Below are 26738 nucleotides of genomic sequence, written 5' to 3'. Positions count from 1 at the left end.
GAGGTGACTGATGCCACTGAGGAAAGAAAGACAGATTTGGAAGAAAGCGGAAGAGAAATATCCCTAGAGGAAAAGGCCCCAGAGGCGGTCAGCACTGTAGGTGACATGGAGACAGGTTTGGAAGAAACTGGAAGAGGGGTTTCCCCAAGGGACAAGGTCCTAGTGGGGATCAATGCCATAGGGGGAAAGGAGGTTGATTTGAAAGAAACTGGAAAAGGAGCCATTTCCCTGACAGAAAAGGTTTTGGGAAAGACTACTGCCGTTGAGGAAACCCAGGCAGATTTGGAAGAAACTGGAAGAGAAATTTCCTTGAGGAAAAGTAGATCAGAAGAGATTAGTACCACTGAGGAAATGGTGGCAGATTTGGAAAAAACTGGAAAAATAGACATTTCTCTAAGGGGAAATGTACCAGAGGAGACTGGAATCTCAAGACAAACTGAGACAGATTTAATGGAGAGCATTAGAGCTGTCGGTAGTGCTCTGCCATCGCTGAATCTCCAAGTACGTATTTTTCTGTCCTTTAAAAATTTTTTTGAATACTTTTTCAGGGAAAGATTATCAAAATAATTCCACAATTATTGTCCTTAAGTCAAACAACATTTAAAATCTCTAAAAGCCTGAAGTCTTTCTCAGCCCCAAATCCTGTGTTTCAGGACTTTAAAGAAACAATATATTCTTTTTTAAAAATAATTAAAAAAAAGTTTTAATTGTGGAAAAGTTGCTATTCTTACTGTCAGTTTGAAGTTACTGTTTCAGATAAAAGGAATGTAGGAAGTGGACTGAAACTGTTCTAACTCTGATATGAACATACCTTGGAATTATTTCTTTTGATCATATTTAAATCAGGTTTTCTCTTTTATTTCATTCCCCACCCCTCTTTACTCCACTTTTTAAAAAATTCCTTTTAGTAGAAGTTTCCATTTACTTCAAGTTCATGCTATTCTACCAATTTCGAGGACTTTTGTCCTAACTTTTTTTGGATAAGTCATAGTATTTGTGGTTTGGAAAAATCATAGTATGCATTATAAAAAGAAGAATTCCCTGAATTCTATGTTTGACCATTTGTAAATTAAGTTTTATTTTATTTAAAAGTTAAAGAAACAAACTTGTAGATTTTTAAAGAGAAGTGTGTAGAGTATAGTAGGCTTTTGTTTGGAATGTGTGAAATGCTGAAGGAGACTTGTGTATGTGGCGGTTTGCTGTGGCTTTTCCTCCAGAACATCGGCACTGAAGCACTACCGGTGGTGCCTGTACCTGGAGAAGAAGAAAGAAGTTCTGAAAAGGAAGGCTCAAGTCAGCTGAGTCATTTGAAGACGTCTTCACAGACTCCTGAACTTGGTGAAACAGAAGACCAGGGGATGCTATCTCCAGACGCTCCAGAGCGGTTTTCAGATGCTAATTTAAGGTACGAGTAGATACGTCTGTGCGCTTTTAAAGAAAAAGCATGTAAAGTTATATGTGCTGATGATATTTAAGTAAGTGAGGTTTCAGGACATGTCTCTAGCATAGTGTCAGAGATTTTAAGCTAGTTTTGGGAGGACTAGGATTGGGAGAGAGGATTGAGGTCATTCTGACAGTAGATTGTGGGAATTACTAACATACAGAATTGTCTGTAACGCATAGTCCTAAGCCACTACGAGTGTAACCAACCTGCACTTTCTTTCTGCTGAGATGGTATGATTCCTAGGCTTGTACGTGGATTGTACCACTCGTGTTTTTCAGCCTCTACCAAATAGCGTAATTTGTTTTTCTGTTAGGAATTAGAATTAAACATTTACCACCGGTGTCTAAGGTTGTCCTAAGACTCCGCTCCCACTGCCCTTCAGTCCATTCTAAAGCTTGATCATCCTTCTTCCAAAGCAAATCTCTTCCTCAAGAACAGAAGCCACTTGAAGTTAAACCAGCACCTTTTGTGAGAAGTCGATTCAAAAGACCAAAGCCAAACTTAGCGAGAGCAGCTTTAAAGAGAGAGATGACGGAAACAGGAATGTCTGTGCCTGGGAAGAAATTGGAAACTGGTAAAGCGGAGACTGGTGTGATACAGCAGAGCAGGGAACAGACAAACATGCTCCCTTCTCAACACGTGAGTGGCATTGGTGATGGAGGGTTGGTTTGGTTACTATGGTTACTAGGGTAAAACACCTGGAATTGGATTTTCACAAGTATTTCCTCATATAATTTTCACTGCATGTGATAGGATTGTTGCTGTACTAATGGACCTCATTGTTCCATGAGGTTTGTGCAAGAATCTCACCCTCTGATGATGGGTGAGTGTGTCACAGGAAGGAGTTTCAGAGGTTGGACTCTAGTTTGAGTTCTGACTATATTCGTTATGTGACCAGAGCCAAATGATACCTCCAGTTTCTTCATAGGAAAAATGAGAATGACAGTACTTTACTTCACTCTGTCGTGAAGGTGAACTAAAAAGTTAGAAGCTTGATGTGGGTTAAGGGAGATATTTTATTTACTTCGTTAACTTGGTCCATAACAGATTAAGATTGTGTGATATGGCATTAAAAACTTCGAAATGAAATGTTAACACTCATAAGTTGTGTTCTAAACATATAAACTACTGTTCTGAATTAAGATTCTTCTTTTACATCTTGAAATAGCTTAGTTCTCACTGTGCTTAAACATTTGTACTTTTTCCTCCTAATCTTATTTTAAAAAAGATAAATTGCTTTTTTTTTGTTGCTGAGGAATATTCTCCCTGAGCTAACATCTGTGCCAGTCCTCCTGTATTTTGTATATGGGTCACCATATACGTGCCACCACAGCATAGCTGACGAGTAATGTAGGTCTGTGCCTGGGATCTGACCGTGGGAACCCAGGCCACTGAAGCAGAGCACAGTGAACCCAGTGACTAGGTGACAGGGCTGGCCCCTGATAAAGTGCTTTTTAATTTTATCTGATTATAAAATTTCAAATTGGAAAACATATATAATCCAAAAAGTGAGAGTTCTTTATCATGTTCGATCTCTCCCTCTCAAGTTGATCATGTAGCAATTTTAATGTATCTGCCTAGGTTTCTCTAGATATTTACTTATGTAAATAATAAGATGTGCAGGTATTTTCATTGTTTTGCAAAAATGGCGTCATAGCTTACCTTCTGATTTTTCCACTTAACACCATACTCTGAACATCTTTTTGGATCAGTGTATAGAAATTTATCTTCCTTTAAATGGCTCTATCCTCTTGCATTATAAAGACGTTATAATTTATTTATTCAATCTCCTGTTAATAGAGTTGTCTTGTTTCCACTTTTTTTGTTTTTTCTTTTTTGGGGGGCTATTACTGCTGTAATAAATATCCTTGTATATAATTTTCTAGCTGTTTATTTTTGTAAGATGCATTTGTAGAAGTAGAATTGCTAGGACTTAAACTTCTTGCTGGATACGCCCGTGTTGTCATCTACAAAGACTGGACCAATGTGTTCTTCTAATAATATGTGAGAGTTTCTACTTCCTGATACTTTTACCAACCTTGATGAAATTTTCTTTATCTGCCTTCTAGGATGTGGCTTTCCTAATGACATCAAGAGAAAAAGATGGATCAGGTCCCAGGCCGGAGGAGGCTGTGGTATCACCCTGTGTGCAGATTGAAAAGGACTTGTCGTCGCCCAGCTTTTGTGAACCTGTGGAGGAGTCCCAGGCTGCACGAGCCCAGGGAGAGGAAGGAGTAGTTTCCGTGCGGTAAGCAGTGGTAGTTCCTTGAAAATCTAAAATAAGAGAGAATTCTTTCAAAAATTTTTAAATTTTTGTCAAGATGTGTTAATGTGAATATCAAGAGTACTTGACTTATTTTTATTCATATCACTGACTGCCTAAAATAGAAAATCAGATTGAGTTCAACACCTTTTAACGCTTGCCTGCTTACATTCACTGTAAACTGCTAAAGAGCATATACAAGGCAGTGCATTAAAAAATATATGTATATAAAGTATGTATTCATTACCTTTTTAAAAATTGTGGTAAAGGACATGGAACATGAAATTTACCATTTTAACCATTTTTTGTGTCCAGTCCAGTGTCATTAAGTACATTCACATTGTTTTGCAACCATTACCACTGTCCACCTCCAGAACTTTTTTCCCAAACTGAAACTCTGTTCCCATCAAATGCTCCCCACCCCACTTCCTCCACTCCCTGGTAACTACCATTCTACTTTCTGTCTCTATGAATTTGAATATTTTGAGGAACTTATGTAAGTTCATTACCTTTTGAGAATTGAAATAAGTATTTTGTTTTACAAAATAAGATATTTGTAATCAGAAAGTAATTTAATTTTCCTTTAATGGTACAGAATATCTTTGTAGGGAGTTTATTAGAGGAGATTCAAATTTTATATTTTTATGGTGGTTTTCGTTTTTTTACAGTCAAGCTCCCTCTCTACTCCCTGTTCCCTTTTCTAGGACTCAGAATATAAACACTTTCCAACAAGAAATGAAGGAAAGTGTTACCCAAACTGCTCCATCAGTACGGGGCCGACTTCAAAGACCCCGACCAAACATAAGAAAGGCTGGACAGAGGCAGAGAGTAGAGAAAGGTGAAGCCGAAGGCATAGTCGAGGAAGAAAGAACGGTAGTGCAGAAAGATGAAACTGAAAAGAAGTTCCTGACTGGGGTGAGTTACCTTCACGGACATAAATTGCACCTTTTAATGCGTATTGAAATATCAAATGGAAGCTCAGACTTGGCTTAGAAAATAGGCGTCTGACACTTATTCTTACTCAATAAATATGTAACGTATCTAGTTTTGTTTCAGGTTTTCCATTCTGGATTTTTTCTTTTCTTTTCTTTTCTTTTTTAAAGATTTTATTTTTCCCCCCAAAATCCCTCAGTACATAGTTGTGTATTTTTAGTTGTGGGTCCTTCTAGTTGTGGCATGTGGGATGCTGCCTCAGCGTGGTTTGATGAGCAGTGCCATGTCTGCACCCAGGATCCGAACCAGCGAAATCCTGGGCCGCCAAAGCAGAGTGCGCGAACTTAACCACTCGGCCATGGGGCCGGCCCCTTTTTTTCTTTCTTTTAAAGATTTTTATGATTCCGGATTTTTTAAAAGTGAAAATAGACTTATCTTTTTTCCTAATGGACCTCTTCATTTTGAAAATGTTCAATCAGTACAAAATAATATAATAGCTCCCCCAAATCCCACCACCCTGAAACCTTGTGACAGATCTTAGCAATCTCCTTGCATGCACATGTGCATACTTACGTAAATTTAAATGATAAAATCATTGTGTACATGTTACTTTGTGACTTACTGTTTTTCACTTATTGTATTAAGTAGCTTTCCGCATCAAGAAATATGGAGGTACATCTTTTTTTTGTTTGGTAGGGAAGATTGGCCCTGAGCTAACACCTGTGCCAGTCTTCCTCTATTTTGTATGTGGGATGCCACCACAGCATGGCTTGATGAGTGGTGTGTAGGTCCATCCCCTGGATCCAAACCCATGAACCCTGGGCTGCCAAAGTGGAGTATGCGAACTTAACCACTATGCCCCTGGGCTGGCCCCGAGATACATCGTTTTCAACTGCTGCATGACATTCTACTGTTTTGAATGACAGTTTAACCAGTCTGTTATTGATGGGTCTTTTGATATTAGAGACAAATCTAAGTAGTGTTGTGCCCATTTCAACAAATCTTGTTTTTCTGTCCTTCTTTTCTTTGTCTACCAAGGGCAAATCTAGATTTAAAGTGATTGTAATCATTGTTTGAACCCCCCAAAAGAAAAAAGACCATTAAACTTTTTTAGGGGGCTTCACACCAGATGGCTGCTGTAGTCTTACAGTGTGTGTGAACGTGCTGCTATGGTAACCGCTGACTCTCTCTTTCTGAATTAGGCAGTTTTGTTTTGGGCAACACAACATGAACATTGTATACCAGTTTGTTCATTTTAAAAAACTAAATACTTTTCTTAATGATTGAAAGATTTTAGGAGATATGTTCTATTGAAAAAAATATACTAATATGGTTTTGTCATTTCAGGCAAATTTTCAAATTGGAACTGAAGTTGAAGTTGTACCTTCCAAAGTTTCAGAAGGTGGAATGTCTGAAAATCAGAGTCATGTGGTTCTTGTAGGAAACCTTCCTGTTAACAAAGTCAGTGTTTTAGATGAAAAGACGAGGTGAGTTTACCTTTAATCAGAAAAGCAGAAAACTTTTCAAAGATGAAGGTCAATAATTACATAGTTATTTTATATAACTTCACATCTAGAAAACTTTAGGAAAGGATAAAGTAATATGAGACTAGAATATTTTAAATCTGCATCAAATACTATAAGAATTGCTTGACTAACATTTTCTCATTCGTAATTTCTCTGAAAAGCTTGTCAAGCATCCTCATTTTTTATTTTAAAACTAAACTTTTATAGTAGATTGAAGTTCTTAAACGCTTTACATTTTTAGGAATTTATGACCTGCTGATGGAATTCATAGGTAGGAAGTGCTAGTGAGGTGCCTACTGTGTGCTGCTTTTAGAGCTGTGTCCCGAGCTGGATGGTGAGAAGGGCGTGTTGTGAGTGTGGTGCACTGGGGGTGAAGGTGCTTCGGCACCACCACTTCTGTTACTGGGGTCTGCTTTGTCGTTGCCGACTTTAAATTAGGATGTGTTAGTTTTTTCTTTTTAACATACAGGGAAAATAAACCCACCTTTCCTTTTCTGAATGTTGTCCATGGTCCATCTGATTTACTACAGTATCTTTGTAACTAGGACGTATTTTAGCAAAGTATTAATTTTCCTCTAGGATGTCTTCAGCATTTATCAGTTTACTTTAATAAAATTGATAAATTTTATCAGTTTATCAATCTATTACAGCTCCCTTAATTATATAGAATTAAGTTGGTTCTTTGGGAAATGCAGAAGAGAGGTTACTGTATCCCTTTTTCACCCTCTGTGGAGCTGTAGTAACAGAGTTTAGGCATGCTGTGTCGTCTGTCTGAACAAGTGGCGCTGTGGACTTTGAATAACTTTAAACAGTTTGCTCTCGTGTAGGCAGGTTTCTTATATGAAGCTTTCATTGTTTCAGTGTGAATTTCTTCATTTCTTTTGTTTTCCTTTTTGTTTGTGTATATGTGTCTTGAAGAGCCTTTTCATATTGCTTTTGTTTTAAGACTAAGGCCAGTTTTTATGTTAATTTTCAGTTCCCTTACTTAGCCATTTCTTCATTTCTTTAAACTGGATGTTTAAGTAAAGTGGTGCTTAGAAATATTTTTCGCTGAAATGCATTACAAACACATTTATATTACAAGTGCTATATTGGATTAGATTGATGATTGATCCCATTGAGTAATTTATCTCTAAAAATGATTCCAGAGAACACTTTCTGAGATCTTAATCCCCAGACATTAAAGATGAACCTTTCACATCTCTGGCTTTTCCTGATTACTATTTATGGATTTATTGTCCATGTATTATTTAATCCCTTTTGGTCTTACAGAATTAGACAGAATTTTGCCACTGAACAGAACCTTATACGTTCATTCATTTAACAAACATTTTAGCATTTCCTGTGTGCCAGGCGTTGTTCTAGGTGCTGACAATACAGGACAATATGGAACAAACAAGCAGTCCTGTCCTTGTGGAGGTTATATTCTACTTGGGGAGACAGATCATAAACAAAAGAAATAAGGTGAATAAATGAGTGGAGAGAAATAAAGCCAGTGGGGCAGTAGGGAGTACCATGATTGGGGATTTACTTTTTAATTTGCGTTGGTCAGAGAGAGCTTCGTTGCATGGGGACCATCGGAGAGAAGCCCCAAAGGAAGCGGAGGAGCAGGTCCAGAGAATGTCAGTGGAGGGAGCAGCAGCCGGAAGTACTTAGGCAAGAGCACGCCTGGCCTGTCCGAGGAGCAGCAGAGGGCCGGTGTGAAGGGGCCCAGGGGAGCAGTAGATGTGGAAAAGGCGAGGCTGAGCGGGAGAGGGCCAGTTACGCAGGACCATTGGGAGGGTTTCGACTTTCCTCTAAGTGAGCCTTAAAGACTGTTGACCTTTGAGGGCAGTCTCTCTTAATGCTCTCATTTGTAATTGACTAAATAAACCTAGGAGATTTAAATGGCTTGCTCAAAGTGACATTGACAATTTTGTTTTTAAAATTAAGTTTTCAGGATTTATGACTTTGAGTCTAGCAAATTCTTACATGGGTAGAGCTTCGTGAAAGAAACATGTTTCAAGAGATTTTATGCTCAGTCAGTCTTTGCATTTTTTAATGAGAGAGATCTAACTTTTAATATCCCTGTATGGAAACCTATACCTCACCCCACACCCCCTTTTTTAAAAAATTTTTCTGTTCATGAAGTTTATTCCAGCTTTTAGCTGTATCATGACCGATACTTTCTTCAGAGTATGTGTTCTGTATAGTTTTAAAGTTAACTTATTCTTATGTCCAGCATTTTCTTACCATTTTTGGTCTCAGTAGCACAGTGGGCTTATGTATATATTTTATTCTTAAATACCTTTGTAGAATCACACTTGGTGGTAAATTGCTTATACTTAGGTTACATATTATTTATTTTCCCACTTGTTAGCCTCTACTGGCATGTATTCATTAGCATCCTAACCTTGTTAGGACTTCCTTGATGTTTCACTGCCAGAGGAGCTTAGCAGGTTGGAACATTTGGAAATGTGACTAACTACTTTGTGTTTTAAGTAATTTACCAGAAACATTACTTAAGATTAATCTTTAATGTAGATCTTTCAGAGAATTCGTGATAGGTACTTATATACCTACTTATTCTTTATAAATAACTAGGTTTATATCAGTTTTAAACTTCTTAATTCAGAATCCAAATCTTTGCCAGTTATTAAAATATTTCCCAGGAAACCTTAAGATAGCTGTTCAGGTCGCCTTGGGAGCTCTGGCTCCTCTGTCGAATGTTAGGAGCTTGTTTGTGTGTGACCTGGCAGATACAGATGGGTTATATTGAGATCCTCACGACACTGGCTGTCAGTGAAGCCTTTTCTGTGAACTGACAGGCGTGGTGGAAGGATAGTCTCCAGCTTTCAGACCTGCTCTTGAACCAGAAGGACAAGGTTGCTGTGACTGTTGTATGTTTGCTCATGCTTCAGAGCCCGGTTGAAGGCATTTGCTTAAAGTGCTGTTATGAAAACCATCTTCAACCACTGGTATTTTTTTTTTGGATCTAATTATTTCTCTGAAAATTACACAAAGTGACATGAAACCACACACTAGATCAATGAATGGAGGTAAAAAAAGATTACTATTGTAAAACTACTCCCAAGGCTATCTAGAAAATGGAAGTTATAAAAGCTTTTATATTCTTCCTTTCATGTCAGCATATGTGGCTTTATTTTACAGGCTTGGTTTTATAGCCAGTTTATATATAGTTCTTTGAACATAGAATTGGTTTGTGCCCAAAACTGTTTGCTTTGACAGCTGTGACATCACCAGGGAATTCTGATTCGGTTCTTCAACGTGATCTGTGCTACATTCTAGACACGAACATGAAACGTGTGTTCCTGGTCCAGCACAGTTGATAAGAAGGCGATTCCAAAAGGCTGGGCCAAATTTGGGAAGAGCTCATGGTGAGAAAGAAGCAGCAGCTGTAGAAGAAGACAGAGCAGAGCAGAGCGAGGCCAAGAAGCCAGAAGATAATTTGCTGGACCAGGAAGATTCTGACACCCAGCTCCTGCAGAAAGTAAGTTTGAAGAAGAGAATTTTTATCAGTGGGCTCTGTTTTGTCAGGACCATGGAAGAGAACATTGAAAGAATACAGTTTTACCTTTTGTACTGTAACTGTTTTCATGCAAATTGAGTGACTTTCTAATATTATAAAAATGTAGTAACCAGTCACCTCTGTGTGTGTAAACCTAGAACTTTAGGCCAAACTCCCAAACCAAATTACCGTAGAGATTGTTTCCATGGTAATATTAGCTGTTTCTTCTTAAATTTAAGGAAAAGGCTGAGTTTCTGACATCTCTGGCGGTTTCAGCAAGAAAAGATTCTGTAGGTTCCAGAGAGGCTGTTTGGGCTAAAAAAGATGCTGAGTCATCACGAGCTGCTGGGGATAAGTCTGCGTCTTCAGGTGTTGAAGAGCAGCATCTCAGTAAACTCACAAGGTAAAGTTGTATTTAGCAAGCACTCTCAGAATAAGAAATAAAAATAACTTGTTCTTTATGGATGTCCTACCGTAACCTATGGATAGAGTAAAAAGATGGTTTGTTAATAGAAGTGTAGATTGTTTTTTATGGACAAGTCTGTTTCTTTCCCACTTTTGATTTTTATTTACTAAAATTTACTTTTTATGATGTTTTTAGCAAGATTTCTCTTTCCTACATTTAAAATTTCTGGGTGTTGAGTATATTAGACATGAGTAGAAGACTGACCAAAGAGTAGTATGTATTATCTAATAATTAGGGGGCTATTCGAATGGGGTCACAAACACAATTGAAGGGTACCCTTCTTCCACAGTTTTCAAGGAAAGTGGAAGGGAACCTGAGTTCTAAAAAACAACATTGTTCTGATGGATCTTCTGCCTTCCCTGTTTTAACCTGATCTGTTCACCCAGCAGGATAAAACAGCATCACTTTTTGATCCCATATTCTGTATTTATTCACCCAGTGTCTTTATCCCTTGTTCTAATAATTTCCAGTCTTGTATTTCATCTTCACTTAAATAGCAAGGGAAAAAATGGCCCAGAATTAACAACTTACTATGGAAAATTTGTAGATAGATAACTAAGAATTAACTCTAAATGAGGAACTAAATAGTAACAATAAATTCCTTTCTTCTTTGCACAGCATAAATTTTTGACAGAATGGGTGGTGTGAGTTTTTGTTGTAACAGCTTGAACTGGGATTTCACTCTGAAAGTTTGCTTTTCATTAAAATTATCCTTGTGCATGTAATGACTGTGTTGTTGTTTTGATTGAACATCCAGCTGTCCACAACTGTTAAAAGAGTCAGACTACTCTAAAATTGCTCTGGATCAAAGAACAACTGTCTCTTCTGCCTCTGAGTGTGAGGGAGGTCGTAGTGAGAGGAGAACGCATCGGAAGAGCAAGCCAAATGTCACCAAAGGACGTGGATCAAAGCGAATCCGGACTAAGACCTCTAAGAAGGGACCCAGAGCTTCCAGGGCCGTGCTGGTGACTCTTCGGGCTTCCCAGGAAGAAGATGAAGACGACACTGAAGATTTTGAGTGTGACTATGAGGAAGAAACCTATCACCTTGCTCCAGAAGAAGTCAACAAAGCTCCAGTGTTTGTACCCCTTGGTCTCAGATCTCCTGAACCTGTCTCTGCTCAGATTGAGGAAACGATGGAAGAGGTAGTTTGTTTCTTGAATCCCTGGAACTTTATTTTACTTGTTTTTTTCTTTTTGTGGATCATTATTTCTTCTCTTAGTGATTATTAGGATTTGAGAAAGTTCATTCTCTGAATAACCTCTACCAAGTGTAATTTGTTTTGGCCTGGTGGATAGCCTGAGACGCCAGGAGAAGTAGGCTTGTGTGACCTCCTGTGAATGCTCAGCCCCACAGCCCAGGTCCAGCACAGGGTGATCACTGTGACAATAAGGGTCGAAATCTGACTTCACTTGTATCTGGAGGCTGCTTAATCTGCTTTCTGATTATTTTTAATTTTGGCAGATGGTTTCTGTTAACTTTTTGTGATAGGCTCAGGCTGAGCTCTGGTTGGTAGAGAAGGTAGGGGAGATATTTCCTTTTTTTTTTAATTGTGGTAAAATACACATAGCAAAATTTACCATGTTAGCTGTTTTAATTTTTTTTTTTAAGATTTTATTTTTCCTTTTTCTCCCCAAAGCCCCCCCAGTCCATAGTTGTGTATTTTTAGTTGTGGGTCCCTCTAGCTGTGGCTTGTGGATGCCGCCCTGGCATGGCCCGATGAGCGTGCTATGTGCGCACCCAGGATCGACCCGGGGAAACCCTGGGCTGCCGAAGCGGAGTGCGAGAGCTCAACCACTCGGCCGTGGGACCGGCTGCCCACGTTAGCTGTTTTTCAGTGTACAGTTCAGTGGCCTTAAGTAGATTCATCTTGTTCTGCTACACCATCCATCCACAGGACTTTTCTTCATCTTGCAAAACTAAAACTCTGTACCCATTAAACAATGATTTCCCATTCTCCCTCTCCTCTAGCCTGTGGCACCCACCGTTCTACTTCGGTGTCTGTGACTCTGGATACCTTATATAAGTGGAATCATACGGTATTTTTTTCTTTTTGTGACTGGCTTATTTCACCTAGCATAATGTTTTCAAGGTTCATTTATGTTGTAGCATGTGTTAGAATGTCCTTTTTAAGGCTGAATAATATTCCATTGTGTATATATACCACATTTTGTTTGTTCATCTGCCAACAGACAGTTGGGTTACTTCCACCTTTTGGCTATTGCAGTGAATGCTGCTATGAGCACGAGCAAGGGTTATATGGATGGCTCTTCTAATCCCTGCTTTCAACTCTTTTGGGGATATTCCTCAAAGTGGAATTGTGGATCATATGGTAAATTGTAAATATACTTTTAGTTTTTTGAGCAACTGCCATACTGTTTTCCGTAGCAGCTGCATCACTTTACATTCCCAAATAACAGTGTACAAGCTTCCACTTTCTCCACATCCTTACCAACACCTGTTATTTTCAAGTTTTTGGATAATAGCCATCCTACTGGATGTGAGGTGGAAGAACATTATTACTTCAACTTACTTTATCATAAAAGCTCCTTACTGCTTTGCCTCTTGGCCTAGTATCTAACTTTCTAGCTTCAAAGTTTTATTTCCATCTCAATTTGCGGTAACTTATTTGGCTTATAGGTCAGCATATCTGAATCAATTTTGTAGTAAGCATTCATGATAGTTTCTGAGTCATTTGAAACAGTCAGGAGTTAACCAGGTTAGTAGTGATGATAATAAGAAAAGAAGCAGGAAACAAAACAATTCAAGTAATGTTAAGTTAACCCAGAATTAATGTATTACTGAATCTGTAAATTCAAATTTATGAATGGAAATCCAAACCCACCTTAATTTATTCGCTGTTAATAATAATGTGCTAGATTAAAAGTTAATGAGTTAGAATGGTTGAAGCTAAATAAAAATGATCCAAAAGGAAGTTTTCTTGTAACTGAAAGTTGAAAGTAAGCATAGTGACTTTGTTTTAGTTAAAACCAAGAAAATGCAAAAGGAAAGTTAATTTTGTGCAAGGACAGCTGGTTAACACTGCATGAGAATTCCTTTAGCTATATGTTTTGTGTTTTACAAATTTCTTTAGGTAAAAGGCAAATTACTGGTGAAAACTAATATCAGAAATTAATTTCTGAAAATCAGGTTCCAGGATATATCCCTGAATTAATACAGAATGCCTTCTTAAATAGCATTAATCATAATAATTGAGCAAGGAAAGCTTAAATTATATTCCTTATAGCCAGCTTACTAAAGCAGGGAAATTCATTTATATGTTAGAAAATATTTCCTTTAAAAAAAACACTGAAATACAATGGCATATTGTTAAATCATATGGGGTGTAAAATATTGATATATACTACAACATGAACCTTGAAAACGTTATGCTAAGTGAGAGAAACTAGTTACCAAAAAATCACATATATGATTCCGTTCATACGAAATGTCCAACAAGGAAAATCTATAGAGACAGAAAGCAGAGTAGTGGTTGCTTAGGGGTTTGGGGATGAAAGGAGTGATAAGTAATGGGGGTGGGGCTGCTTCTTTGAAGTGATGAAAATGTTCTTGAAGTGACTGTGTTGATGGTTGCACATTATCTGTGTGTATTCCAAAAAACGTTGAATTATACACTTTAAATGAGTGAGTTGTGTGGAATGTAAATTATATCTCAATAAAGCTGCTTAAAAAAATAAAGCTTTGAAACTGTATAGTGCTTAAAGAACCAACTTTCAATTATCTGGAATATTCTTGTTTTCTAGCCAGTCCCAACTCCTTAGAAAATATTTCGTTTTTTCCAGTCACTTAAACTTTTTAATTCGCCTCAAGCCTATAGGGTGTTAGCAAAGATTTTTCTCTAATGTTTGCATCTGAGAAAACAGACACAGAGCACTCAGGTGTTACTATAATAAATGTCTTGAAGGCAGATTTTTTTTTTCTTTTAAGATTTTATTTTTTTCCTTTTTCTCTCCAATGCCCCCCTAGTACATAGTTGTATATTCTTCATTGTGGGTCCTTCTAGTTGTGGCATGTGGGATGCTGCCTCAGCGTGGTTTGATGAGCAGTGCCATGTCCGCGCCCAGGATTTGAACCAACGAAACACTGGGCCGCCTGCAGCGGAGCGTGTGAACTTAACCCCTTGGCCACAGGGCCAGCCCCATTAAAGGCAGATTTTTAAACTTGACTCTTTACTCAGTTTCTACTGAATTACACAGTCATTTATATTCATCTCTCTGTTAATAAGGGAATAGGAGCCAGACTGTCTTGTATAGGGTCTGGGAGATACATCTTAGTCCTTTTAGCCCCTAGATTATAGGCATCTTTGACCACAAAGACTGCTAAATGAAGAGTAGATGTGAGCAAACCCATTTCTGACATGGCCATTGCCACGGCTGTCAAGAATCGTACAGGTTTTGGGGTTGTGGGAGAGGGTGGTTGCCTTGGTTGGGGGTGAGGGGTGATGAATCCTTTTAAGTGCTTTCAACTCATCTCTATGATAGCCCTTAGAACAGTGTATAGATGGTTGATGACATGTCTGTTTTCCTTCGCTTGTGAGTCCCTTGAGGGCAGGGACCACATGTGTCTTCATCAGCTTTGCATCCTTGTACCTGTAGCCCTCTAGTTTCTAGGAATCACTCTGTAAGTGTTAACAGACGAGTGAGAGAATTTATGGGAAAGTAGGGACGAAGTGTGGATAAGGGAAAGTGGGATGCTGGATACTGAGAAGATCAGCCTTGGAAATTTTGCTTCCGGTCTGTAAGCATCACAGACCTCTCAGAAACCTTAAATGTTTTACTTTTGCCAAGTTGATATCAATCAGTTTAAGAATTACTACATTTTAGTTTTTTAATCATGTATGAATGTGGATTATTTCTTCAGTTTAACCTTTTATTTTACTCATTCATTTTGTTTTGCTGTGTATAGTATGACAAAATGAAATAATGAAACTTTTCACTTTGACAGCTTGAAATAACCGTGAATGTCCCTGATGTCGGATGCATAACTGTTGATGAACCTCAGCTCTTACACACGGATGCGGCTACTCAGGAAATGAAGCAAGGAGATTTGAACTCATTATCACTTGTAAGCATCCATTTTATTATGTTTTGTCTTACATTCTTCGTTTACTGTGAAAAGACTGGAAGTTTATTTTGAAAGCTTTAGGTTACAAGCAGTTCTTAGCTGGTTTTTATCATGTAGAGAGCTGTAAGCATGAAGAGTAAGAAAGTACTGAAAAATCCATAGATTTTTTATTTGGCTTGAAAACCATTGATTTTTTTGTCTGTGGGCAGAGCTCTTTACGTTCTCGAAGACTTAGGTTAACCTTCTGTTGCATTAAATCTCTGCTGAATGTAAATTATTTAAATATATTGAGTCGCATTTTATTTGGTGCTCACTCTTTCTTATTGTTGGTATTTATCTTGTTTTTGCAAATGAAGACCTGCAATTATAACTTTTTAACAGCTTTGTTAAGATAAAATTCACATACCGTACAATTTACAAATTTAAAGTGTACAATTCATTGGTTTTTACTATATTTACAGATATGTGCAAATGTCATCACTGTCAATTTTCAAACATTTTCATCGCCTCAAAGAGAAACCCCATGCCCATTAGCAGTTGCTCCCCATTTCCTCCCAACCCTCCCCAGGCCTAGGCAACCACTTACTGACTTTCTGTCTCTCTAGATTTGTCTTTTCTGGACATTTCATATGAATGGACACGTACAGTGTGGTCTTTTGTGTCTGGCTTCTCTCACTCAGCATAATGTGTTCAAGGTTCATCCATGTTGTAGCCTGTGTCAGTACTTCATTTCTTTTTGTGGTCAAATCATGTTGCATATGGGTATACTGCATTTTGTTAATCCGTTCATCTGTTCATGGGCGTTTAGGTTGTTTCTGTCTTTTGGCTGTTGTGAATAATGCTGCTGTAAACATGTGTGTACACCATTCTCTATGGACATATGTTTTCACTTCTCTTGGGTACATTGCTAGGAGGGTCGTTGGTGGGTCATATGGTAACTCTATGTTTAATCATTTGAGGAAATAGCAAACTATTTTCCAAACCTGCTGCACCATTTTGCATTCCCAGCAGCACGCATGAGGGTTCTGGTTTCTTCACATCCTGGCCAACATTTGTGATTTGACTTTTTTGGATCTAGCCATCCTACTGGATGTGAAATGGTACCTTATTATGGTTTTGATTTGCATTCCCTAGTGATTAATGATGTTGAACATCTTTTCATATGCTTATTGGCCATTTTTGTATCTTCTTTGGAGAAATGTCTCTTCAGAGCCTTTGCCCATTTTTTTGTTATTGGTCTGTCTTTTTATAATTGAGTTGTAAGAATTTTTTATATGTTCTGGATACAAGTCCCTTATCAGATATATGATTTGGAAATATTTTTTCCATTCTCTGGGTTGACTTTTCATTTTTTTGATGGTTCCCTTTAAAGCACAAAATTTTTAATTTTGATGAAGTTTAGTTTATCTGTTTTTTTCTTTTGTTGCTCATGCTTTTCTTGTCATATCTAAGAATCCTTTGCCAAAGCCAAGGTCCTGGGGATTTACTTGTATTTTTCTTCTAGAAGTTTTATAGTTTTTACTATAATTTTACATAACATCTTTAATCCATTTTTAATTAATTTTTGTGTATAGTATGAAGTTAGAATCCTCCTCTGTTCTTTTGCATGTAACTATTCCACTTGTCGCACCATTTCTTTGAAAAGATTGTTCTTTCCCCCATTGAATAGTCTTGTATTCTTGTTGCAAGTCAGTTGGGTATAGATGGCTGGGGTTATTTCTGGGTTCTGAATTCTGTTCTGTTTTTCTAGATGTGTCCATGCTTGTGTTGAGATGTTCGATTGATTACTGTAGCTTTGTAGTAAGTTTTGGAATTGGGAAATGTAAGGTCATCCTACTTTATTCTTTTTTTCAGGATGGTTTTGACTGTTGTGGGTCCCTTGCAATTCTGTGTGAATTTTAAAATCAACTTGTCGCTTTCCCCATAGACGTCAGCTGGGGTTCTGATTGGGATTGCATTGAATCTATAGATCAGTTTAACAATGTTGAGTCTTCCAATCCGTGATCGTGGGATATTTTCTCATTTGCTTAGATCTTCTTTAATTCTTTCAAACAATGTTTTATAGTTTTCAGAGTGTAAACTTTACGCTCCCTTTGTTAAATTTGTTTTCAGGTATGTTGCTATTTTTGATGCTATTGTGAACGGAATTCTTTTCCTAATTCCATTTTCGGATTGTTTATTACAAGCGTATAGAATACGGTTGACTTTTGTACATTGGTCTTGTATCCTGCAGCTCTACTGAGCTCATGTGTTTGAGCAGTTTCTGGTGTTCCTCGGCATGTTCTACCTGCCTGGTCGTGGCAGGTGGGACAGAGAGAGTTTCCTCCTGCCTGTCTGTGTTAGTTGCCTAGGGATGCTATGACGCAGCACCACGAGCTGGGGGCTTAGAACTTGGGAAAGTCATTCTCTTGAGTTCTGGAGGATGGAGTTCCAAAATCCAGGTGCTGCCAGCAATGGTTCCTTCTGGAGGAGACCTCTGAAGGGAGCCTTTCTCCTCCTGCTTCTTTCTCCTGTATCCCAGGCCTTTCGCCTCCTCCTGGCAGTTGCTGGCAGTTCTTCTCCTTTCTTGGCTTGTTGCAGCACTGTTCCAGCCTCTGCCTCCCTTGCCACATGGTGTTCTCCCTGTGTGTGTGTCTGTGTAGGGCCAACCCTAATCCAGCAGGAACTCATCTTAACTTGAGTGTGTCTAAAAGACCCTATTTCCACATAAGGTCACATTCACGGTACTGGGAGTTAGGACAGTCTGGATGTCTTTTATTTGCTTGCCTAATTGCCCTGGGTAGAACATCCAGTACAGTATTGAAGAAGAGTGGTGAGAGTGGACGTTCTTGTCTCATTCCTGGTCTTAGGGGAAAGCATCCAGTCTTTCACTATTAAGTTTGGTCTTAGCTCTGGTTTTTTCATAGAAGCCATTTATCAAATTGAAGAAGTTCCATTCTATTCCTAGATTGTGTGAGTATTTTATCATGAAAGGGTGTTGGAATTTGTCATATGCTTTTTCTACATCTGTTGAGATGATCATAGGGTTTTTCGTTTTTTATTGTGTTGATATTATGTGTTATGTTGATTGAATTTTGGATGTTAAACCAAAGATTGCATCTGTGGGATAAATCCTACTTGATCATGGCATGTAATTTTTATGTTGCTGAGTTCAGTTTGCTAGTATTTTATTGAGAATTTTTGTGTCCGTCTTCATGGTGGACCATTGGTCTATTCTGAATGTAACATCAGATTCTTGTGGTGTCAGGAGCTGAAATCCTGCTCGTCCAGGAAGAAGGCACTCCGGCTGGGGCCTGCAGGGCGAAGGGCGGTGCTCTGGGCTGTAGCAGTCGGAGGTGGAGTCCCTGCCTCGCTGGCTTGGGAGGAAGGAGGGAGAGAACAGCCTCGGTTCGCATACCACAGTCTCTCGCTGTTGTTACCGAGTTTTCCTCAGTTTTCTTAAATAGATGTTTCTTCCTCTTATCCCTTAGGACCATTTCCAGAGGCTTTAAGTGGTTGTTTTTTAATAAATTTCACCAGTTTCCCTGGGGAGAGGGTCAGCAAAGCTCCTCATGTCGTCATGCTGGACATCGATCCTGTAACTTCTAACTTATTAAAATCCATTCCAATTTTAAGCCACCTGGTAGAGTAAACAATTTACAGTATTCTTCAGACCTTGGTTTCCATTGGTCAAAACTAGTGGCAGATATGATTAAAGTTGAAGGATTATGAAAGTGAGGAAGTAAATTTTGACTCTGATCATATTGTACATTGCAAATTTGCATATAATTCAAGGAAAAGGTGAAGTAAGGAGCAAGAGACAAAAGAATTTGGCTTTTAAATTGTTTCTCTTCTTGTTTATGAAATTTTATGAATAATTGTAAACTAAGAGGAAAAAAATTTCCGCTCCATTGTAATCCAAAACATGAAGACCTGTGGTAGTGCTTTTTGTGATACAGAACATATATTTGGGAAATACGTAAGATATTACTTATCTTTTCCATTTTCAGGAAATGACGACAGGTGGACATACCCCAGATGAAACAGGTAACTGTTAATAAGGAAACTGCTAAAACTTCCTGGTTAATACTAGCGTAGGGAGTTAGTGGTGTGCTCTTTAGTGAGTGAGGCAGCTTTCTGCAGAGTTGGACACAAAGAGTCAGCTGTTGACTGGTTATCTCCTTGAGAGGCTTGGATTCTTGGAATGTTACTTTAGAAAGTGAGTTAAGAGTTAAATGTTTAATAAAGAAGTATTTATTTCTTCTTATCTGCATGGATGTGGGTATTTTCTCTGAAAGCACTAAGTTATTTAATGGGAGGGAGGCATTTTCAGTGAGTTAAGAGCCAACAACTGATGATTTACTTCTTTGTAGTATATAAGCTGAAAAAAACACTACCCTAGTAAGGGATTAGTGGTACGGAAGATATTGAAATTTGTTACTAGAAAAGAAACACCTTAGTTAAAAATCTTTTCTAAATAAACAAACTGAAATTTCCAGATTCATTCTTCTGTGTTTTTTTTGAGGAAGGTTGGCCCTCAGCTAACATCTGTTGCCAGTCTTCCTCTTTTTCCCTCCCCAAAGCTCCAGTATGTAGTTGTGTATCCTAGATGTAAGTCCTTCGAGTTCCTCTGTGTCGGATGCTGCCACAGCACGGCTTGATGAGCAATGTGTGGGTCTGCGCCCAGGATCTGAACCCACAAACCCTGGGTCACCAAAGTGGAGCGTGTGAACTTAACCACTGTGCTACTGGGCCAGCTCCTCATTCTTCTCTTTTAATGTTGGCGTATTTTCTCACAAGGTGCCAATGATGGAAGCACTGAAGCCGCCATAACTTTACTTACAATGGGAGATTTAGTGTTGCAGTCGGAGATCAGTACAGAACAGAGTGATGGTGAGAGTGAAAGATAAGTGCTATGAAAAAAGAATCTTTTAAAATCCAACTTTAAGAGATTGTCCCTACACTTGAGTAATAAGTGAATACCTGCCTTTTATGTTTGAAGTTGGCATCGCTTTGTTGTTTCTCCGGAAGAGGCAATATGTGTGCCTCGATCCATCCAACTTAGCCCCTTTAGATGTAGGGCCACCATTTCCACCACTTGGTTTATTAAGAATAATTTGTATTCGTGGAATAGTTAATCTAGTGTATCTTCTACCTTTATCATCATAAACATCATTGGTTAATTGAGCTCTGGTTACTGATCACTTTATACGTGTTTGTTCAGCAAAGGAGCTGCTGCTTTGGATAATCTTCACAATTACCTGACAGTCGAATCAGGATGAACGGGCAGTAGCAGTCATTGAGATCATTTGAGATAGACTGTTCTGTTAGTTTGGACTGAGCCAAAGATATGTGAACCCAGATTTTTAATATTTTAGGCTGACCTCATAGAGAAGCTATGGTCTTTACTATCTAAGTACCTTCTACTTTAAGTACATTAAATGGATGATTATGTTAATTGTATTCCTGTTAATCATTTTGACTGGTGATGAGTGGCCTGCCATTTATCTTAGGTGTTAGACTTTCAGGCCCGTAGCTGTTTATTTGTCAGGAGAGCCCCTGATGTGTGTTGCCTCTTGGGCTCCTTTCTCCGTGGCAGAGCACTGCAGTGGAGCCTGTCACAAATCTCTGGAACATACAATACGAGTTTTAAAAATTGTAAATGAAGGTGATCCTATCTTGAAATTCATCTGAGGTTGTGGAGTTACTGAAAGTAACAAAAAGATTCATTTTTACTTATAACAGCACAAAAATTTCAGTCTATAAGAATTATTAAACTTAGAATGGGTCAGATCTCTGGCATGAAATATGAGGTGGTAAATTTAAATTTGGAGCCCAAAAGAGCAAACTTTAAAAATAATATAGAATTTTACAGTTGCTGAATGTAAATCCTTAAGAGGGATTTATTTTCTTTGAACGTCTATTTGTGTTGAGTCCGTTTTAATTTTCTGTTTTTTTCTACAGTAGGAGTATGTGTACTTCCTGATGGTCATTCAAAGGATAAAAGCCATATTCCTTTTAGCCCAGATAATGTAGATCACAGAATTGTTCATGAATGTCAGGAGCTTCCGTCAGCTGTCAATAGTGCATCTCCTTCATTAGAAGAAAGCAAGATTGTATTGGAGGAGCAAAGTTCTAAAGAAGAAAGTGGTTTAGTGGAGAATGTGAAGGAAAACGCTGTACCAGCCAGGTTTACTTTGCTTTATTAAGTGATTATTTCTTTTGAGATTTACTAAAAAATACAGTATTCAATTAATATATTTCAGCCAACCATCAACTCAGTTAATAGCCTTGACTAATAATACTTATATAAATGTAAAGTAGACAGTGCTCATTTCTCACCCTTTATAGTGAGGATCGGCTGATTTTGATTTTAGCTTAATGGTTTGCATATTAAAGTTACCGCGAGATATGCGTCTTTGACGCTTGAATGAAGCAATTTTATGTAAATGTGGTCTCTGTTTGACAAATGTCCGGATTCTCTTCCCTTTTTAAGACATTTGGTAAAATTACTACCACATAATTTTAGCATCAAGAGATGAATGAACACTTACAGACAGTGTGGTGCCTAAGAAGGCAGCACGTAACTGTATCAGTGCCAGATGGAACGTGTCAGTGGGAGGAAGAGAATTCTCACACGGTTGGTGAATTTCTCTCTCTTCCTGTCTCTCTTTTTCTAGGAATGCAACTTCTGAAGTGACGAGTAATTTGAGAATGAGAAGTAGACTTGCCGAGCCTAAACCAAATCTTAGGATTTTAGGGACCAGGAGGTTTGGTGCTCATCAGGAAGTTCCCGGTTTGTTTGTAACCAAAGGAGAAGAAGTGGACATTCAAAGAGGTAAATTTTACTGTTCCTTTACAGCTACACAATTACTTTGACACAAGAAACTGCATTATCATTTCAAATGGAATATTCAGTCGTTAAAATTATTTAAACTTATTAAGAAGTTTCAAACATATAAAAAGTAGAATAAGCTATAAAATAAATACCCATAAATCCACCAACTAGTTTCCGTGGTTATTGCCATGTTGCTCCCTGTACTTGGTCAGACTTTCTGTTCCTACGTTTTTTTCTGTGTGTTTGTCCATGAGTACTCAAGCAAACCTCTCGTAGAAAGGTATGCGTGCAGTAAAAATCAGACAGCGCTCAAAAGGCATAAAAGTTTAAAACTTCCCTCCTTCCTTGGTGCTCAGCCCCTAATTCTACTCCTAGGGTAAACTGCTCTGCAGAGTTTTTATTGTAGACTTGCAGACGTGTTTTCCACATGAGCCTCTGACTGAGGGTGTGAGTGTGTATACACCTACATCCAAATATGTATGTGCACACGTACATATTATACAGTATATTCCTTTCAGAAAGAACGGAAATATGTGCATACTCTGTCACATACACTGTTCAGCACTTTTCTTTTGAGGAAGATTGGCCATGAGCTAACCCCTGTTGCCAATCCTCCTCTTTTTGCTGAGGAAGATTGGCCCTGAGCTAACATCTGTGCCTATCTTCCTGTGTTTTATACGTGGGATGCCTACCACAGCATGGCTTGATGAGCAGTGCATAGATCCGCACCCGGGATCTGAACCAGTGAACCCTGGGCCGCCAGAGCAGAACATACAAACTTAACCACTGCGCCACTGGGCCAGCCCCTGTTCAGCACTTTTTAAAAAAACAGTTTTATTGAGATAATTCTTATACCATACAATTCACTCATTTAAAGTGTACAGCGGTGGTGTTTTAGATATTCACCAAGTTGTGTAGCCGTCACCATTAGTAGTCACTCCACATTTCCCCCGACCCTTCCCAGGCCCCCACTAATCTGCTTCTGGTCTCTAGGGATTTGTCCACTGTGGACATTTCGTATACGTGGACTCATAGAATGTGTGGTCTTTTGTGTGGCTTATTTCCCTTAGCACGTTTGCAGGTTTGTCCGTGTTGTAGCATATAGCAAATGCTTCATTTCTTTTTCTTTCTGAATAATATTCTGTTGTCTGGATACACTACATTTTGTTTATCCATTTGTCTGTTGATGGGCATTTGGGTTGTTTTCTACCTTTTAGCTGTTTTAAATCGTGCTGCCAAGAACATTCGTGTATAAGCGTTTGTGTGGACGTGTTTTGATTTGTCTTGGATTTATACCTACAAGTGGAATTGTTGGGTCATATGGTAATTCTGTATTTGACATTTTGATCAACTGCCAAAGTGTTTCAAAAGTGGCTGCACCATGTTGTGTAGTCACCAACGTTCTTTGAGGGTTTCAGTTTCTCTGCATCCTCCCAGACACTTGTCATTATTTGTCTTTTTGATTGCAGACATCCTAGTGGGTGTGAAGTGGTATCTCATTGTGGGTTTGATTTGCATTTCCCTGATGACTAATGATATTGAGTATTTTTCATGTGCTTATTTGTATATCTTCTTTAGAGACATGTCTATTCAGATCTAGGCTTAGTTTTAAATTTTTTTTTTTATTGTTAAGAGTTCTTTATATGTTAGCACTTTGTATTTTTAAAGATTAATATATTGAAAAAAATCTTTCTGTTTGATCATGTAGTGCCCTATTTGGCTTTTTTAATGGCCTCACCATATTGTGATGTCCATGTTGAGCCCTAGTCCCGCTTCTCTTTCTACTTCCCTCCCTGCCAAGGGCTCCCCCACAGGGGACTGGGAAGAGCAGGACAAGAAGTGCAAGTGTCAGGCTACCTAGATAGTGTTAAATCCCACATGTAGATGATCTCGGTAGTTAACATCATCTTCTCCCTATTTTGGGGTTCCTGATTTCTGGGATTTCCTTTCGACCAGCAAACGCCTGTGGTTCAGGTAGTTAATTCGTTACTTACTCTGGCCGGAGCAGTCCCCAGAAGCTCTCAGTATGCAGGCTCAAGTTACCCTTTTGTGTGGAAGTCGTTTTCTTCCCCTTTGTGACATTATTCTTTGTAGAACTGCTCCCTCCCCACCACTTCCCTCAGGTGTACCCACCTCTAAACCTGTCTGGTGTGTGGGTTTGCCCTTATACTGCTGTTATCATGAAGTGGAGATACAGATGCTGTGGCAGCCAGGAGTGAAATGAGTGCAATGCAGAACTCATTAATCATCCTGTTACTGTTCAGACATCTCATTGGGTAGGAGCACCCTCTGCTGTGTGAATAAGCTTGCTTTTTGGATTAAGAGAAGTTTGTAAGAGCCACTGTGTAGTGATCTGTCTGTGAAAAGAGAATATGTTTCTAATATGGAGACCGTAGCTGTACTGTTTTGGACTATAACTTAAGTGTGTTTTTTTTCTTTAAGAAACTGAGAAAAATGCTTCTAAAGCAACAGAATTAGAAGATAAAAACCTTGGCTCAGTTACAACAGCAGAGAGTAAGGAGCAGAGCAGGTCGGCGCGGGTACATGGTATCGAAGAGAGCAGTGTTTCGAAAGAAGCCCAGCTAACTGGAAGGTACAAGGAACAGGTTCTGGGATTTGATTTCTGTTCTGTTCAACTATAGCCGTAAGCTGTAGCTGTAAGAATGTGATTGAAAAAGGGATTCTGGGGCGGGCCCCGTGGCCGAGTGGTTAAGTTCGTGCACTCCGCTTCAGTGGCCTGGGGTTTCGCCAGTTTGAATCCTGGTCGTGGACATGGCACCACTCATCAGGCCATGCTGAGGCGGCATCCCACATGCCACAACTAGAAGCACCTACAACTACAAAAATACACAACTGTGTACTGGGGCACTTTGGGGAGAAAAAGAAAAAAAAAAAGAAGGGTTCTGTTGCATTAAATGTATTTTAGAAGTTTGAAAACCATTAAATTAGATGACCTTTGATGCACCTAGCTCTAAACATCATTCTGTGATTGTCAGCTTGGTTTCAAGTATGAAACTCTTAATACCTGCTCTAAAACGCTGATGGATACTTTCCCTTTCAGAAATGAAGATCAGGAAGAAGGCTGTCATGAGGGTGGGACCTTGTCAGTGGCTCCATTTGTTTCCTTTGAGACAAGGCCCCATGCGTTTGGCTTGGGTCAGGGTCTCCACGAGGGTGCTGTGGAGGAGCCCCTGAGGAAGGATGCTGATGGAGATGGTGTGCTTACGCTCCATGTGCCGCAGGTAAAGAGACGTAGGTACAACCCAGGGTGGCTGAGTGTCTGTTCCCTGTGTTGAACATTGAGGTATAATTTACATACAGTAAATGTCACCAGTTTTAGCATGCAGTTCTACAAGTTTTGACAATGTGCACAGTCGTGTAAGGAATACGTGAACAGTCCCGTCACCCCCAAATCCCCATGCCCTTTTTCAGTCACCACTTCTCCCCATCTCCAGCCCCTGGCAACCAGTGGTCTGTTTTCTTTCCCTACAGCTTTGCCTTTGCAAGAATGTATTGTGATAGAATTTGTATGGGGTGTGTTTTTAGTCTTGGAAGCATAGAAAGAAAACAGCCAATACCTAGCTTTGCTGTAAAAGCTTTGAAAAAGGAAGTGTTTTGTATACAGAGAATTCACTTCTTGCTTCTTAGCCCCTGAATCTGAGAAGTTCATTCACAGAGCAAATGTTTTTGAGATGTTACTACTGCATGTTGGTAGTAGTAACCTCACTGTGTGAGGTACTGGGGACACGGAGGTGTGGGAGATAGATGAGTGAGTGAGCGGTTAGCCTCTGATGGGTGCTGTGGAAGAGAGTTGTACACGAGTCTGTAGGAGTCTGAGCCCGGCCGCTGAAACCAGTCTCTGGGAATAGGGCGCAGGCATTAGCTTTTTTTTTCAAGTTCCCTGGTTATTGTAATGTGCAGCCAGGATTGAAAGAATCCTCATCTGTAAGAACGGGTGTGAGTGAGGCAGTTAAAGGGAGAGGAGTGTGTGTAAGAACAGGTGTGAGACGGCATGACGTTTGCAGGGGCTGTGAGCAGGGAGGACTGGAATGTAAATGAAGGGAGTGGTTAGACGTGAGTTAGGTGGCTTGGGAACAGATCATAAAAGGAATTTTGGTGACTTGCTAAGGAGTTTGGACTACATGTAAAGTTATGGGATCCCCCCCAACTTTATTTTTCCTTTGAAGTAATTTTAAACTTAGAGAAGAGTTGCAAGAATGTTACATAGAAGTCTCATCTACACTTTACTTGGAGTCATTAATTGTTAACCTTTTGCCTCATTCGATTTTTCTCCCTCTCTCTTGTGTTCCATCTCTATTGGTAGATAGACACTTTTAAAAAATGGAACCATTTAGAAGGCAGCTGCAGGCATGAGCCTTCCGCCCATCAATACTCAGCTTGTATCTGATCAGAAGAAGGATGTTCTCTTACAGAGAGACGGCAGTACTGTTGTCACACTTAACATTGCCTGCTGTCTGACAGTGATTGAACAGTCATACGTCACTAGTAGACTCATCGTTTCTCCTGACTCTCAATCTAGAGTTCTCCTGTCTCCTCTTTTGGGAACCTGACGTTTTAGAAGAGTCCAGGCTAAACTACAATCTGGATTTTTTTTATTGCTTCCTCATTATTAGGTTTGGGTTAAACGTTTGGCAAGATTACTAAATAGGTAACATTGTGCTCTTCCTTCGTGTCA

The 26738-nt window shown here is 39.0% G+C and overlaps 1 protein-coding gene across 3 annotated transcripts in view; it reads left to right on the top strand.

Moving 5' to 3' along the window:
- Positions 1-26738, top strand: part of BDP1 (B double prime 1, subunit of RNA polymerase III transcription initiation factor IIIB) — a 79059-nt gene that overhangs the window by 36843 nt on the left and 15478 nt on the right. For all 3 annotated transcript variants that reach the window (XM_046665805.1, XM_046665804.1, XM_046665806.1), the window contains exons 18-33: positions 4-501; positions 1218-1405; positions 1861-2083; positions 3514-3692; positions 4412-4622; positions 5988-6127; positions 9455-9656; positions 9914-10077; positions 10898-11285; positions 15106-15225; positions 19215-19251; positions 20005-20097; positions 21169-21394; positions 21885-22042; positions 24485-24635; positions 25104-25284. In XM_046665805.1, coding sequence (XP_046521761.1) covers positions 4-501; positions 1218-1405; positions 1861-2083; positions 3514-3692; positions 4412-4622; positions 5988-6127; positions 9455-9656; positions 9914-10077; positions 10898-11285; positions 15106-15225; positions 19215-19251; positions 20005-20097; positions 21169-21394; positions 21885-22042; positions 24485-24635; positions 25104-25284 — 3159 coding nt within the window. The remainder of the gene's footprint in view (positions 1-3; positions 502-1217; positions 1406-1860; positions 2084-3513; positions 3693-4411; positions 4623-5987; positions 6128-9454; positions 9657-9913; positions 10078-10897; positions 11286-15105; positions 15226-19214; positions 19252-20004; positions 20098-21168; positions 21395-21884; positions 22043-24484; positions 24636-25103; positions 25285-26738) is intronic.

Source organism: Equus quagga, chromosome 7, assembly GCF_021613505.1.
Source record: "Equus quagga isolate Etosha38 chromosome 7, UCLA_HA_Equagga_1.0, whole genome shotgun sequence".
NCBI classification, from domain to species: Eukaryota; Metazoa; Chordata; class Mammalia; order Perissodactyla; family Equidae; genus Equus; species Equus quagga.
The sequence above is the reverse complement of the archived record's forward strand: the minus strand, read 5'-3'. Positions and strand labels throughout refer to the sequence as shown.